The sequence below is a fragment of the Tursiops truncatus genome, chromosome 7, assembly GCF_011762595.2.
Source record: "Tursiops truncatus isolate mTurTru1 chromosome 7, mTurTru1.mat.Y, whole genome shotgun sequence".
NCBI lineage: Eukaryota > Metazoa > Chordata > Mammalia > Artiodactyla > Delphinidae > Tursiops > Tursiops truncatus.
In genome coordinates, this window is record NC_047040.1 from 113807387 (window position 1) to 113824193 (window position 16807).

General features: G+C 46.1%; 1 protein-coding gene and 1 non-coding gene across 2 annotated transcripts in view; both read right to left on the minus strand.

Moving 5' to 3' along the window:
* CFAP221 (cilia and flagella associated protein 221) overlaps positions 1 to 14665 on the minus strand; it is an 83436-nt gene extending 68771 nt beyond the window's left edge. Inside the window, exons 1-4 of the mRNA XM_019932333.3 lie at positions 14492 to 14665; positions 12695 to 12877; positions 10021 to 10121; positions 148 to 234 (exon numbers count right to left, since the gene is read on the minus strand). Of these exons, the coding sequence (XP_019787892.2) occupies positions 148 to 234; positions 10021 to 10121; positions 12695 to 12833 (327 nt within the window). The 5' untranslated portion in view covers positions 12834 to 12877; positions 14492 to 14665. The remainder of the gene's footprint in view (positions 1 to 147; positions 235 to 10020; positions 10122 to 12694; positions 12878 to 14491) is intronic.
* A 1727-nt stretch (positions 14666 to 16392) lies between these two features.
* On the minus strand, positions 16393 to 16465 carry TRNAG-ACC (transfer RNA glycine (anticodon ACC)). Its single transcript has one exon. It is a non-coding gene; the product is annotated as a tRNA-Gly (tRNA).
* Between the last annotated feature and the right edge of the window lie 342 nt (positions 16466 to 16807).

The window sequence follows — 16807 nt, forward strand, 5'->3', positions numbered from 1 at the left end:
GGGTTCCTGTCCGGACGAGCCCCAGCGCCCAAGGGAGCAGGACCACGGGGACAACACGCTACATGCCGCCCCGGGCAGACCTGCGGCACACAAAACCACACCTGGCAATGAACATCTTGGGAGAATATGCCCCCCAGGGACACTTACCTTTTTCACATATTTGATCTGAAAGTGTTTGGTTTGTGGGGGTAAAATATGAACGTGTAAATCTTCATTGCAAATATTGACCACGTGCTGGAGAGAAAAAGAAGCATTCACATGAATACACTGCTTCATCTACCTGCACATGCACCTCCTCATTTATCTTTACCTCATCTTGTTCCTAAAGGGATGTGAGGAGATACGGTGCACTTTTATTATTTTTTAAATTTTTATTCTATATTGATGTATAGTTGATTTACAATGTTGCCTTAATTTCAGGTGTACAGCAAAGTGATTCAGTTATACATATATCTATTCTTTTTCAGATCATTTTCCCATTTAGGTCATTACAGAATATTGAGTAGAGTTCCCTGTGCTATACGGTAGATCCTTGTTGTTTATTTTATCTATAGGAGTATGTATATATTAATCCCAAACTCCTAATTTATTTCTCCCCCCAACCTTTCCCCTTGGTAACCATAAGGGGTTTTTTTTATGATTTTTTTTTTTTTTTTTTTTTGGCTGCATTGGGTCTTCGTTGCTGCACGCGGGCTTTCTCTAGTTGCAGCCAGCGGGGGCTACTCTTCATTGGTGCGCAGGCTTCTCATTGCGGTGGCTTCTCTTGTTGCGGAGCACGGGCTCTAGGCGCGTGGGCTTCAGCAGTTGTGGCGCACCGGTTTAGCTGCTCCATGGCATGTGGGATCTTCCTGGACCAGGAATCGAACCTGTGTCCCCTGCAATGGCAGGCAGATTCTTAACCACTGCGCCACACGGGAAGTCCCCATAAGTTTGTTTTCTATGTCTATGAGTCTCTGAGTCTATTTCTGTTTTGTACATAAATAAATTCATTTGTATCATTAAGATTCCACATATAAGTGATATCATATGGTATTTGTCTTCCTCTGTCTGACCTACTTCACTAAGTATGATAATCTCTAAGTCCAACCATGTTGCTGCAAATGGCATTATTTCATTATTACTCTAGGAGGTGGATCCAAAAAGATCTTGCTGTGATTTATGTCAGAGAGTGTTCTGCCTATGTCTTCCTCTAAGAGTTTTACAGTGTCTGGCCTTACATTTAGGTCTTTAATCCATTTTGAGTTTATTTTTGTGTATGGTGTTAGGGAGTGTTCTAATTTCATTCTTTTACATGAGGCTGTCCAGTTTTCCCAGCACCACTTATCCAAGAGGCTGTCATTTCTCCATTATATATCCTTGACTCCTTTATCAAAAATAAGGTGGCCATACGTGTGTGGGTTTATCTCTGAGTTTTCTATCCCGTTCCATTGATTTGTGTGTCTGTTTTTGTGCCAGTTCCATACTGTTTTGATTACTGTGGCTTTCTAGTATAGTCTGAAGTCAGGGACCCTGATTCCTCTCGCTCCATTTTTTCTTTCTCAAGATTGCTCTGGCTTCAGTGCACGTTTAAACGCTTTAAGAGATTCAAAATCTATCATACACCACTTAACGAATAATAAAATAAACACAACACCACTTAAAGAATACTGAAATATGCCCATATGTCTCTGCCCAACCTAAGACTTTTCCAGAGCTACAGCCCCAGGTACCCCCCGGCATGGCCTTGCACACTCCCCTCCTCCTGCCCTGACTGGTTACCTGTGCACCTTTTTGTTGAACTCAACTTAGTCCTGTGGTTCAGCTGAGCTAAGAAGCCAGCCACCCACCCACTCCCAGTTTCTCTAATTACATGCCACTTGTCCTGGGGACCTGGTGACACTAAGGCAGTCAAAAAATCAGGAAAAGAAGTGTGGAGAGGACAGCCTCCAATCCATTGCTAGGGCTGATAAAAAAGAACACAAAGTCAGGAGTTCTCTGATGGGGTCGGGAGGAGGCCCTCGTTCAAGGCAGGACAACCTGCTGGGTAAGTTAACAAGGTCTCTGAGTAGAGGGGTTTTTCCTTCCTCTACGTGAAAGGAGAGCAAGGACCTTGGGTTCTGGGATGTGGCCTTCACCTGGGCCAGAGGACAGCTAAGAGGCTCTTGGTCTCCAAAGTCCAGGCCAGAGGCTGAGCCTGTCACACGGCCACTGCCCAAGGCCTCGAGTTCACTGAGGCCCTAAGTCAGACTTAAGACACAATCTCTTGATGAGATTATACCAATGCTTGCATTTGTTAAAAGTTCTCATTTGTCACCTGTGAATATATATTTTTTAATTTTATCTTATTTTACTTTTTTATACAGCAGGTTCTTATTAGTTATCTGTTCACCTGTGAATATTCTTAAAGGACCACAATTTTTGTGACCCTGTTTTGGCATATCTTTTTAAAATTTTTTTAATTTAACTATAGTTGATTTACAATACTGTGTTAGTTTCAAGTGTCAAATTCAAGCTTCAGATTCTTTTCCATTATAGATCATTACAAGATAATGAAAATAGTTCCCTATGCTATACAGTAAAAGCCTGTTATTTATCTATTTGATATACAGTAGTGTGTATCTGTTAATCCCAAACTCCTAATTTATCTCCTCCCCCATCCCCTTTCCCCTCTGGTAACCATAAGCTTATTTTCTTTGTCTATGAGTCTGTTTTTGTTTTGTAAATAAGTTGATTTGTATTTTTTTTTTTAGATTCCACATATAAGTGATATAATATCTGTCTTTCTCTGCCTCACTTCACTTAGTATGATAATCTCTAGGTCCATCCGTGTTGCTGCAAACCTAAATGTCCCTCAACAGATGAATGGATAAAGAAGATGTGGTGCACACATATAATGGAATATCACTCAGCCATAAAAAAGAAGGAAATATTGCCGTTTGCAGCAACATGGCATATCTCTTTATTTTTTTAATTTTATTTTTAAAGTTACTTTTTTTAAAAATTTATTTCTGGCTGTGTTGGGTCTTTGCTGCTGTGCGCAGGCTTTCTCTAGTTGCGGTGAGCGGGGGCTACTCTTGTTGTGGTGCACGGGCTTCTCATTGCAGTGGCTTCTCTTGTTGCAGAGCACGGGCTCTAGGCATGTGGGCTTCATAGTTGCAACATGCAGGCTCAATAGTTGTGGCTTGCGGGCTCTAGAGCACAGGCTCAGTAGTTGTGGTGCACGGGCTTCGTTGCTCCGCGGCATGTGGGATCTTCCCGGACCAGGGCCTGAACCCGTGTCCCCTGAATTGGCAGGCAGATTCTTAACCACTGTGCCACCGGGGAAGTCTGGCATATCTCTTTAATATGTGAGAAGCCTGAAAAAATAAAAGTTGCCCAGGCCTCTCTTGACCTCCAGGGGTTCTGCATGGGGGAATCTTGGTGAGGTGTGGGCTCCTGGATCTCCTACCCAGGAGAATGGTCCTTCCAGGAGACACTGGTATGCTGGAGCCCAGGATGCCTGGAACCTAGGGCTCTTCCCGTCTCAGAGCTCAGGATGTCTCAGTACCCAAACTACATTCCCTATCTATCTTTTTTTTTTTACACTTTGTCAGCAGGTCAGTTTGATTTCTTTTTAAAAAGTAATATGCTCTCAGGGCTAAAATGGCATTCCTGCCTTTTCATTTATAACTAAAACTGGGGGTGAAATAATCATCATTGAAAGGGGAAAAAAAGCCTTGGGAAGATCAAGTGTTTAGAAAGTGTATGTTAAATTAATATTTAAAGTTTATTTGAAAACGTGAGCAACCCAGGATTGCCCTTGAGGCGAGACAAGATAAACTCACCTAAAACCCTATTCTGTCCCGCAATTCTGGGGTCAATAGATGTCCTTACTTCCCCCTGCAAGCTCTCTGCGCCCCTGGGAGCTGACCTCCTCCTGGCCCCGTGGGTCCTCACGACCTTGACACTCCCTCCCCTGACCCCCCCGGGCCCCAACTGACAGCCCCCGCTTCAGTGTTTCAGAACGGGCCCCCAGAACAGGCAAGCAAGCATGGGACCACCAACCAGGCAGTCCCGGGTTGAACAGCTTTTACTCGAGGGTCACAGGGCTCTCCCAAGGGCTGCTCAGAGCTCCCGCCCCTCCGTCCCCACTCTGCTCCTTCCTTCCAGCCCCTCCACCGGGCAGAGCGTCGGGCCTAACCTTCAACCCCGGGCACTAATCATAGTATTTTCCAAACACAGCTCAGCCTCCAAGTCGGGGTCCTTCGACCCCTCCCTTCAGGGACACAGCTTCTCAGAGGTTAATACCCAACGCCAGGGATCTGGGGGCAAAGTGCAAGCAGCTCTATAAGTTCTTTAAAGTGTTTTGAGACAGGCTGGGACCTGGGACCTGGGACCCTTTGCTGCAGTGCTGGCACGGGGACAGACGTCTCCTGGAGCAACAGATACAAAGAAACTATAAGGGACTAAAAATAACTGCGTGCATGTGTAGCTGGGGCAAATTGTGGACAAGATACAAAAAGACCAAAGAAAAACAAAAAACAAACAAACAAAAAAACCCAACTGCCACTTCTGAGGAGCCAGGAGCAAAAGCAGGGCCCTGCGTAGGATGCCTGCACACAGCCCACCAAGGGGGTGGGCAGAGCACCTAGGCCACCCCTCAGGCCCGACCCCTGGACCTGCCCCCAGCCTCACCCCATATAAGGAACCAGCCCGCACCGCCTCGAGGAGCCAGAAAGGGAACAGGGAACCGGCTACCTGTTCTCGCTCCCCCCTGCTACAGCAAGGGCCCCAGTAAAGCCTTGCCTGAATGTCTCCCCTGGCCTCCTATTAATTTCTACTGATCACGGAGTCCAAGAACCCTGGCCAGTAACAGCTTTACCTTAAAATGCAGGTTGGTAATGGATTTTACTCTAAAATTTTGCTCTCTACTGCATTTCTCCGAAATGGGAGGGTAAAATTGATGCTCCAGAAGGATGCAGCATGTTTTTTTACACTGCAGCTTCAAGTCCCCACCCTCGCACACTGACTAGAAGCCACTGGGATTCGTGGCTCCAGTTTGAGAAGCAAGATCCTGGGGCAGGGGTGTCTCTGAATGCTGCAACAGGGGCCTGAAAACTAATACAATTATTGCAGAAAGCCTGAAGGGAATGCTGCTCTGCATGAGATAAGGCTGTAGCGGCTGACAACTTCGTTTGGGGCTGGCCACAGTAACACTGGTTGCCTCATGGGAAAACTGATTAATTATTTCCTTAATAAATATAGTTTCCCAGACAACGTCTTTCCGCAGAGGGAAAGGGATTTTAAGAGGTCTTGGTTTTGAGAAAAGTGGGAACCATTATTTCAACTTTTAAATCGAAAGCTTGATTTTGATATGAATCCAAGTAAAAGGCTTTAAAGCCTTTAACCAGATCTGGATCAATCTCAAATGTTAATGAACAATTTATTGTCCTTTTAAATACACATGCAATCATTCCATTCGTGGGTAATTTACACCGTTTCCTGTAACAAAACCAAGATAAAGGCAGAGTTGGATTTCCCCCCCTTGTTTGGCAAGAGTCTCAAGGTAATTCCCTTAGGTTTCTGCTTGAGTTTGCTGATAGAAACAGGAGGCTGGCTCTCCCAGAACGTTATTAAGATGAAATAATTTTGTACTTGCATCCATTTCTGCTTGTTTCAATGTCTGATAGAAGCAGTGTGATTATTTAGATGCTAGCCTGTATTTACTTGGAATTCACGAGTCTCTACCAAGTCACTCTCTTCCAATAAAGTGAGGTCAATATCTTGACAAGTGTTTATTGAGTGCTTTGTGTGTGTTAGGCATTGTGTTGTACAAAAGACAGAGACGGCCTCTGTTCTTCAGCAGAATGAAGTTTTTACCTCCCTCCAAAAAGCCTACGATCTAGGTAAAGCAGACCTCACACTGGTCTCCAAATATGCCACATGCTTTCCCTCCGAGCCTCTCTCCTCATCTCCCTCTATGCCCTGGGTGTCAGCTCCCCAACTCTCACTTTGCTCTAGGCTATCCCAAATGGCTTCTCCACCACAAGCCTTTGGTGCCATGTGACCAGTAAGCTCATGAAAGATGCTCAACATCATTCGTGATTAAGGAAATGCAAATAGAACAACAGTAAGTTGAATGGTGAACTCAAAAAGATACAGCCACACCCTGATAACTGGAACTTGTGAATGGGACCTTATTTGGGAAAAGACTGATTGCAGATGCTATTAAGTTAAGGAGCTTGAGATGAGATCATCCTGGATTACCCGGATGGGCCCTAAGTCCAACGACAAGTATCCTTTTAGAGACAGAAGAGAAGACAAAAGGGAGTGGGAGGAGAAGCCATGTGAAGATGGAGGCCAAGGTTTAGGGTCATGAAGCCTCAAAACAAAGAACACCTAGAGCCACCACAACCTGGAAGAGGCAAGGAAAGATTCCTCCCAAGAGCCCGTGGAAGGAGCGAGGCCCGGCTGACAGCCTGACTTCGGACTCTGGTCTCCAGAATAAGTTTCTAGTTTTCTAAGCCCCTAAATTTGTGGTAATTTGTTATGGCAGCCACAGAAAACTAGCATACCATACAACCCAATTCCACTTCTTAATATATATCCGAGAGAATTAAAAATATATCCACACAAAAACATGGACACGAATGTCCACGATGACATTATTCCTAGCAGCCCCAAAGACAAAATCCAAACGTCCATCAACCGATGAAATGTGAACAGTGTGAAGGTTCCTTAAAAAACTAAAAATAGAGCTACCATATCATCTAGCAACCCCACTCCTGGGCATATAACCAGAGAAAGCCATAACTTGAAAAGATACATGCACTCCAATGTTCATAGCAACACTGTTTACAACAGCCACGACATGGAAGCAACCTAAATGTCCACTGACAGAGGAATGGATAAAGAAGATGTGGCACATATATACAATGGAATACCACTCGGCCATAAAAAGGAATGAAATAACGCCATTTGCAGCAACATGGATGGACCTAGGGATTCTCATACTAAGTGAAGTCAGTCAGAAAAAGAAAGAGAAATATCATATGATATCACTTATATGTGGAATCTAAAATTTGATACAAATGAACTTATTTACAAAACAGAAATAGACTCACAGACATAGAGAACAAACTTATGACTCCCAAAGAGGAAAGGTGGGGGAGGGATAAATTAGGAGTTTGGGATTAAAAGATACACACCACTATATATAAAATAGATAACCAACGAGGACCTACTGTATAGCACAGGGAACTCTACTCAATATCTTGCAATAACCTTTAGTGGAAGAGAATGTACAATAAGAATATATATAGTTACATAGATATGTATAATTGAATCACTTTACTGTGCATCTGAAACTAACACAGCATTGTAAATCAAGTATATTTCAATAAAAAAACTTTTTAAACATAACAAAATGTAATAAAGCCATACAACAGAATATTATTTGGCCAGAAAAAGGAATGAAGTACTGATTCATGCTACAAATTGGATGAGCCTGGAAAACACGCTGAATGAAAGAAGCCAGTCGCAAAAGACCACATGTTGTGTGATTCCACTTATGTGAAACGTCCAGAAGAGGCAAATCTATACCAACAGAAGGCGGATCAGTGGCTGCCCAGGTTGGGGGTGGGTGGGTAAAGGAATGAGGAGAGTGAGGCGGGTGGGAACGGGTAGTGAATTGTTCACTCATTGCAAACAATGAGTAATTATGAACAATAATTATTTTAGATTTACCCTACCATCATCTAGATAGCAAACCTAATAACCAGGAAAAGCAAGTTCCAAAATGAATGATTAACTTTGGTCTTTGATGCTGTGTTCTAAGGAATGTGTCCTGATAGATTGAGGGGTAAAGTTCCCAATTGCGGTTTTGAATCCTGACCCTTTTCCTAGGAGGAAGCACTGGGCATCTAACAGGCTCCTCTCCCGATCCCTTCTCTCTCCACCCTCTTGGATGCGTAAGGACTCGCAGACGCTGCATTCTCTGGAAGCTGCATTCTCTGTCGGCAGGGGTCTGCCCCATCGAACCTGGCCTCACTTCCTGACAGCTTTACCATTTGTCAGTTTCCTCCAGCGATTTTCCTCACTCTGAGGATGAGTCTAACACCATAGTTGGAATTCTGGCTCTAAATGATCCACTTTAAGACACGGTTTCGGCGGGAGGGATAAATGAGGACTTTGGGATCGACATATACACACTATATATATAAAATAATCAACAAGGACCTACTGTACAGCACAGGGAACTCTACTCAATACTCTGTAATGACCTATATGGGAACAGAATCTAAAAAAGAGTGGATATACGTATGTGTATAACTGAATCACTTCACTGTACGCCTGAAATGAATACATTGTAAATCAACTATACTCCAATATAAAATAAAAATTAAATTAAAAAAATTTTAGAAAAGACGCTATGTGAAAACAAAAATAAATAAGTGAAAGACATGGCTGATAAGAACGCACTGCGCGTAAACGCAGAGACGCCTGCGCTGGGAGGGGACGCCATCCACAAAGCCGGAGCCGCAGGGCCCACACGAGAGGGCCCACGCCTATCGGCCCCACTCCAGCACATGCCCGCAGCCCAGTCTAGCCCAGCTCCACGGCCGGCTGCCGTAGTTCTGACGTCCTGCTCAGTGTGACTTTGGAGGGTCACGGCAGGGTCTCTGAGGCGTTACAGCTGCTTTAATGCTCAGGCCCCCTTTTCGTGGCGGATTAGGAGTGCTGTAGCCACCGGGGGCCCTCCCCAGTCTGGACATCCGGGTCAAGGACGGGGAGCCAGAAAGGCCCGGACTCATGTGGCTCTGCGGTGGACTGCTGTCCCCACAGCTTCAGCCACTCCTCGGTGCGTCCTTTCACCTGTCCCTTCCCGAGCCCTTTCAGCGGAGCTGCTGCCCCAGGTCAGGCCAGAGTGTCTCTGGCCACAGTGACTGATTTAGGCCTGGGCATCTGACCTGAGCAGGCAAAACGGAAGCTTTGCTGGGCCCTTCGAAGAAAGGGACACCCCTTCCCTGGTGGTAGAGGCGTGGAGCGCAAGTGCACCTGAGGGGCTTCCCTGGGGGCGCAGCGGTTAAGAACCCGCCTGCCGATGCAGGGGACACGGGTTCGAGCCCTGGATCGGGAAGATCCCACGTGCCATGCAACAGCTAAGCCTGTGCGCCACAACTACTGAGCCTGTGCGCCTAGAACCCGTGCTCCACAACAAGAGAAGCCACCACGATGAGAAGCCTGCACGCCGCAACAGAGCAGCCCCTGCTCGCCGCAACTAGAGAAAGCCTGTACACAGCAAGAGACCCAACACAGCCAAAAAATAAATAAATGAAATAAATCTAAAAAAAAAAAGGTCACTGGTTGGGAGGCAGGCAGCCTAAGAGTCACTCTGTCTCTGTCCCCGTGTTCTTGAGGCAAGTACTGTATTTAACATTCCGGAATCACGGTTTCCTCATCTCTACAAAGAGAGCCACAATACAACCTCCACAAAGCTAGTATAAAGACTAAACTGGACCACGTGAGATGCAAAGCACAGTTCCTGGCCCCTATGGTCACTCAGCAACGGCACCAGTTTGGAGAGAGTGCTGGGAGGAGCCTTTGGCAGGGGGAGGAAAGCTGTCCAAGGACACTGAGGCAACTTTAAAATTTCTCATCCTAGAACTACCTTTCTGGTCCAATTTACATCTGCACTTCTGCTGATTATGCTTCTCTTTAGATGAATGAGTAATATAAATGTAGAACATTCATGGCATTTCATTATTATGACTAATTATCCCACTTAGAAAGCACCTACCCAGGGGTGGGGGAGGGATGGATCGGGAGTTTGGGGTCAGCAGATGCAAATTATTATAGAGAGAAACAGCAAGGTCCTCCTGTAGAGCACAGGGAACTATATTCAATATCCTGGGATAAACCATAATGGAAAAGAATATGAAAAAGAATGTATATATATGGATAACTGAATCACTTTGTTGTACAGCAGAAACTATCACAACATTGTAAATCAACCATATTTCAACGAAATTTAAAAAAAAAAATTTTTTTTAAAGTACCTACCAGTATCTGCTGGTGGTGTTTTTCTACTTGATAGCCTCCAAAATGCAATATGCCAGGTTTTGCCTGTATGACCTTATTATTCAGAAGATTTGCATAAACCTCTATAAAAACAATGCAGATTAAGTATATCATGAGTTTAGACATAAAAACGTATATTAAATGAAAGAAGATCCTATCAACATGAGCTCCCTTTAATCTAGGGTATTTTAAGCATACGAAGGTTTCAGACAGAGGATACAGCTGTCAACAAGATTAATGATTGTTCCACAAGAACTGGACTGCTTCTCCCTCGATTTTTACACATCACTTGGGAGATATTATCATCACGATACAAATTCACATTTATTATTATCTATTAAAATAACTTGCTCTGTACACATTTTATACAAGTCTTCATAATAAAACAAGGTTGTGAAGAGCACACACCCTGTGTTTTCTCTGTATAACGCTGCAATTGCTTATTATGTAATGAATATCCACTTCAAAGAATCCAAACAGCAAGGGTTTAATTTTATTACTGCGTATTTAACTGCTATTATTTGATTTCCTCTGAACTGAATTACAGTGCCATACAGAGTAATCCTAAGGCTCTGAAAAATTATGCCTCTGGACGGTAAAGTCTCGAACTGCTCTTGTCACGTGAGTGTCTTTTTTTGCTCCCAGCTTTGAGAACAAGGTTAGGACAGCTGAGCTCACAGAAGAGTCCAGGTCTACAAAACTTGTCCCGGCTCTTCACGCAGCAGGAACTGAGATGTGTGGAGAAGACACTGGGTCACAAGCCTTTCCGTGCCTTCCGTGCTTCACGCCAGGCATCTGTTTATAACCCCCCGTTCTTTCCATTTTGTAAAAATCAAACCCAGGCCTGGTTCCGACCAGTAAACTGCCTCCTGCGGTATGAATGCCCTGTCCAGTTTCCTACAAATGACGACCCTTCCCCTTTGGCTATAGCTAAATCTTGTGAGTCACTGGCACTCTGACCCCACCCTTCGCCCGCCATGTTTCGTACCCATCTACAATGGGTGTGAAACATTTGGTGTTTTTCTCCTCTGCGGGCGAATGGTCACTGTCATCAACTGTGGGCCAAACTGAAGGGCTGGACTGGGGTAAGGGTGGGGTCTCAGGGGGATTAGGATCTCCGTAGTTTATTTGGTAAATTTGTAAGTATTGGTAATTACTTTTAAGTATTGAACATTACTTGGTAATTTTTTAAAAATTTATTTATTTATATTCATTTTGGCTGCACCAGGTCTTACTTGTGGCATGTGGGCTTCTTAGTTGCGGCATGCACGCGGGATCTAGATCCCTGACCAGGGATCAAACCCGGGCCCCCTACATTGGGAGCGTGGAGTCTTACCCACTGGACCACCGGGGAAGTCCCTTGGTAATTTTTTTTAATGCTGAAGATTTTGTTTGTAGGGCCACAAAACAGATGTAAAATGGGCATTTTTCTGTTAATGCCCAGAAATAGTCAAGTATACTAACTCGCACTCAGTGTGTTCTTCAGTGACAACAGAGCCACAGCAAATGCTGCATTTCCAGCATTTGTGATGGGCCTTGAACGGCAAGTGGGAAGCAAGCTAGTGGGACGTAGGGAGCGGGACACTGGGCTGCAACAGCTGAACACCACCTCTCCGCTTAGCTGGGCCACTCCAGCTTCCCCAACAGTAAAATGGACATAGACGGTATCATGACGATGTGATGGATTCAGTGAGAAGACCGCAGGCAAAATGATTAGCCTTCTGCACAACAGCCATAGGATTTAACAGGCTTTCCAGGCTCAGGGATGCGCGTGGGAAAAGGCACGTATCCTTGAAGAAGCAGGAGTAACAGGCATGGCCGGAGCTGGGGGACTGGAGGGGCCCTGGGTGGGCAGGCTTAGACCGACGGCAGAGAGGGCCAAGTGCCAAGCAAAGGAACTGCACACAGGGGATCCCCTGAGAGCATCCAAACAGGATGGGGGCAGGAGCCAGCATGGATTCTAGGAAGGACAATGCCAGGGCTGTGAAGAGTGTGGCCAGGGAGGAGGGCCCTGCAATAGTCCTGGTGACCTGCTGAGGATGCAATGGGGACAGAGAGGAAAGATTATTGGAGGAAGTGGAGGTGGCAGAACTTGGCGACCAATTTCCACCACAAAAGTCTACCAGTTACAGAACTTCCCTGCTGTCCAGTGGATAAGACTCCACGCTCCTCCCATGCAGGGGAAGCGGGTTTGATCTATGGTCAAGGGAACCAAGATCCCACATGTGGCCAGGCAACTAAGCCCACGCACTACAACTACTGAGCTCACGCGTCTCAAAGAGAGAGCCCGCGTGTCGCAAACTACAGACCTCACGCGCTCTGGAGCCCAAGCGCCACAACTAGAGAGAAAACCCGCCACCACAACTAGAGAGAAGCCCGAGCACCACAACGAAGAGCCCACACCGCAACGGAAAATCCCATGTGCTGCAACTAAGACCTGATGCAGCCAAAAATAAATAAATAAATATAAAAAAAAAAAGTCTACCAGTGAAGTGGATGGATCTAAATGGAACCATTGTTCTTAATGATGAACACTATCACCAGCCTGTAAAACAATACAGATAAATCAGCACCCAACATTCCTTTATGCTTTCTGGACTTTGGATCCTCTGGGAAGATGTGAGTTGTAAAGCAGATCTGTTTCCTAACCACCTACTTGATTCCAGGAGGTGATTAGGTACTTCTTTTGGTTTCTTGGGTTCCTCCACTAGGCTCCTTAAAAGGAGGGGCGATACATCATGAAATGGTTCTTCAGCATTCTTTACTTCTCTGCTGGGGGTTTTCACCGCTGCCATTTTATGAAAAATGGAGTCTTCTTTTTAGAGCCAAAGGTCATTTCCTGGGAAGAAAACAGTAGTCGTATAATCATCCACAGGAAACCACACACTGTTTTTTCTCAACCCTTGACAAATGTACTTCTTGTCACTGTGTGGTTTACTGTGGCTCAGGGCCCCCCCCCCCCCCCCCCCCCCCCCCGCCTCTCCTCTCTCGCCGCTCCGTTCCCACACAGGTGGTCCCATTCATCTTGTGTCACACATGGAACCCAGTGCCGTGCCGTTGCTCAAAACCCTTCCGTGGTCCTTCATTCTGTTCAAGAGCTTTTCCCAAAATGTAGCCCTGATGCTTCCTGAGGCTCTCACAGTTGATGAAGTTTGGAAAATACTGAAGTCAGCAGTTAAACGGGGCTTTTCTTTCTGAGATTTCTCCGAATCAGTTTCTTGGATGGACGTGACCATGAAACCCTTCAACACTGGGAGACACTGGCATTTTTTTTTTTTTTGCGGTACGCGGGCCTCTCACTGCTGTGGCCTCTCCCGTTGCGGAGCACAGGCTCCGGACGCGCAGGCTCAGCGGCCATGGCTCACGGGCCCAGCCGCTCCGCGGCATGTGGGATCTTCCCAGACCGGCGCACGAACCCGTGTCCCCTGCATCGGCAGGCGGACTCTCAACCACTGCGCCACCAGGGAAGCCCAGACACTGGCATTTTTGAGCCACCTTCCTGGGCCCCTCTCTGGGGAGAGGAGGTGGAGAGCCATAGACCTCCTCCCCCGCCACTGGGTGCTTTCCTAGGAGCTCTGTCCTAAGACCGAGGGTCCTGGTTCCGTCACACCCTTTGCCAGACTTGCCTTCATAAAGTTCACACTGATCCCAATGCCCCTTAACGTTCTGTAGCAATTGCTGCCTCCACTACTTCTGGCATTAATAATGTATTGCCTTGTGATGGCATTTTACAAATCCCACACATCTTTATATCTCCCACAGCTGCGTCTCTAAGCTCGGGGGCTGCTCTGTGAAGCCCCTGAGACTGACGTGAAATCACGTGTGGATCTTTACGTGTGTTCTTTTGTTTTTTGTTTTGAGAAGGCTCATAGCTTTAGATTCCCCAAAGAGTACAGCATCAAGCAAAATACACTGACCACACTGAAGAGGTGCTTAACAATCACTTTCTTAAGGAAGGTTCTCCTTTCTACTCTCGGCCCATCCCCTCTCGCCAGCACGGCTGAAGATTCACCTCGCCCAGCTCCTTCCCCTCGACCCCTTCAACACCCGCCCCGGTTCACTCTCCAGCCCCCTCCCCTCACTTTCCCTGCCTGTACTTCAGGGAGACACAATAGCTAAACCGTTGTCATCCAAGCTCCCATCCCAGGTCACTCACCCCCAAGGTGAACTGTCCCCCTTCCCCCCACCTCCCCCCCCCCCCCCCCGCCAGGCATCCTCGGTTTCGCGGCCCCATGCTTTACGGGGCAGGCCCTCTCACCCTCGGCAAACGCCTGCTCCCCTCAGCACCCCTTTACCCCAGAGCAGGGTCGAACCCAGACCCACGTGCCACCCGCATCCTCATTTAACCCTTTGGGCCCGAGCTCTCCTCCGCCCCCCACCCAGGCTGACTTGCGGCTGGACACCCGTCCGGGGTTCAGGCTGCCTTCACGGCCCCAGGTCCCAGGCCGCTCACCCCGGAGCGGGTTCCCGGGTGGGATTCCGCGGGCGCCGCCACCTTCCCCGAGCGTCGCCATGACGACGCGGACGCGCTCCCTGGGTCACGACCGGACGCGACCAAACTCCCCTGGGACGTGGGGGGACCCGGGCGGCCGCTGCTGGAGGTCTGGAGGCCGTGGGTCAGTTCTGGGGACTCGGAGCAGTCTCTGCGGCCTGGGAAAGAACAAAGAGAGCGACTTATAGCGTGTGAAGACAAGGAATTCCCGAGCGGACATGAGGAAGTCGGAACACACCATAAACTGCATACCCTGAGAGCAGATGGCGGGAGAGCTGGGCTGAAACGGGCGGGGCTTAAGGGGGTGGTGCTGAAGCTGACGGGGCGGAGCTGAAGCTGAAGGGGTGGGGCGGGACCGAAGGGGGCGGGGCCTACCAAGCTCAGTGGGTGGAGCTTCCCCGAGGGACATTCAGTCCTAGACATCCTACTGTAATATAGTTCATTTTACACTTTCTATTATGACAAATTCCAAACATATACAAGTTTCAAACATATACACTTTCTATTATGACAAATTTCAAACATATACAGGCAGAATAGTTGATTAACCTTCAACACCAACCTGCAACAATTATCAAATCATGGCCAATCTTGTTTCATCTATACCTTTCCTCTACTTCCTGTATTTTTTTCATGTCTGAAATCCCAGACATCGTATCAACAATAAATATTTCAGAATATACCTCCAAAAGAAAAGGCCTCGTTTTAAAAATATAACCACAATCAGTACCGAAAACATTACAATAATTTCTTAACATCTTCAAATACTGAGTACTCAATTGTCTCATAAACGTCATAAAATATTCTTTTAGTTTGACACTTTGAATCACAATTCAAATAGAATCCACACATTACAATAGATTGATATGTCCTTTAGGTCTCTTCATCAATAGATTCTCTCTCCATGTCTTTTTGTTGTTGTTGCAATTTATTCATTGAAGAAACTGTTTCTGTTTAATAATGGTATTTAGGGATTGTAAACCATGAAACTGGGCCAGCTCCCCAGACCTCTTGCCCTGTTTGCTCCACCCTGCTCATGCATGGACATTTTTCCTTACACAGACAGCTCAGGTCTCTCTTCCTGGGAGCTGCCCTTGTCCTGCTCCCTCCTTGTATGACTTGGCACTTGCTTGATGTTATTTACGGCTTCATGTTGATAAGAGATTATCGTAGGAATCCAATAAGGATACCTGCCTTTCCCAAACCCACATCACTTGTGTTGCATGCGCTTTTGTGCCCCTCCCCCTCCCCCACCCTGGAATGCTCATTTTTCCCATCTTCCCATTTTCCAGCACCTCCCTTCTCCCTACCATCATCCCTGATTAAAAATCTCCCTATCTTTCAAGGGTATCAGTAGAGATGGTGTAACCTCTACCTGCTCCTTAAGCATCCAGACCACAAGGACTGTTTCCTTCCTCTGGGCTCCTATTCACTTTGTTTTGTCATCTTTGGGGGCACTTTTTATATGCCAAACACATCATTATGTGTGTGTTTGAAGCCGCAGAATTCTTAGGAGGAGGAGACCATGCCTTATCTTTGCATCTCCCACAGCCATTGGCACAGTTCTTTGTTCAGAGTGAGTACCCAGTAACTGTTGGTCAAGTGGGCAAAAAAATTAATTCACTTGCTTATATAGTAGATTGCTTTTTACTTTTCTGTTTTGTTGCCCCAACAAGGATGTAGATTTCAGAACAAGTATTATGTTTCCCATATTCCCGGACCTTTCCACCTGAGATCAAATCATCAAATGCTTATCTCCATACACTTTTTAAGGGGTATTGGGTAACATTTTAAAATTTTCCTTTAAGTTTTTTGTTTTGTTTTGTTTTTTTGGCCACACCTCGCAGCTTGCAAGATCTTAGTTTCTGGACCAGGGATCGAACCTGGGCCCTCAGCAGTGGTAATGCAGAGTCCTAACCACTGGACCACCAGGGAATTCCCTGATTTTCCCTTAAGTTTTTAAATAAATTTGCCAAATTCCCTATTTTATATGTAAAGATAGATAGATAGGGATATACATATAACGTGTAGGTCTCTGTACAATCAATTAAGCAAATTGCATATTATTGTGTAGTATTCACTGTTGGTCATCTGCTTCCACTTTCTTACAAACAGAACCACAGCTTTGCTAAGATTTCTCCCTAATCCCCAGTTCCGTAGACCCCACTTAGATTCTGATTAGTCTATACCAATCATCGAATTTCCAATCTTCTTGCCCACGATTGATTTATGGTTGAGTACGTAACTCAATTCTGGCCACAGAGACATTAGAGTAAG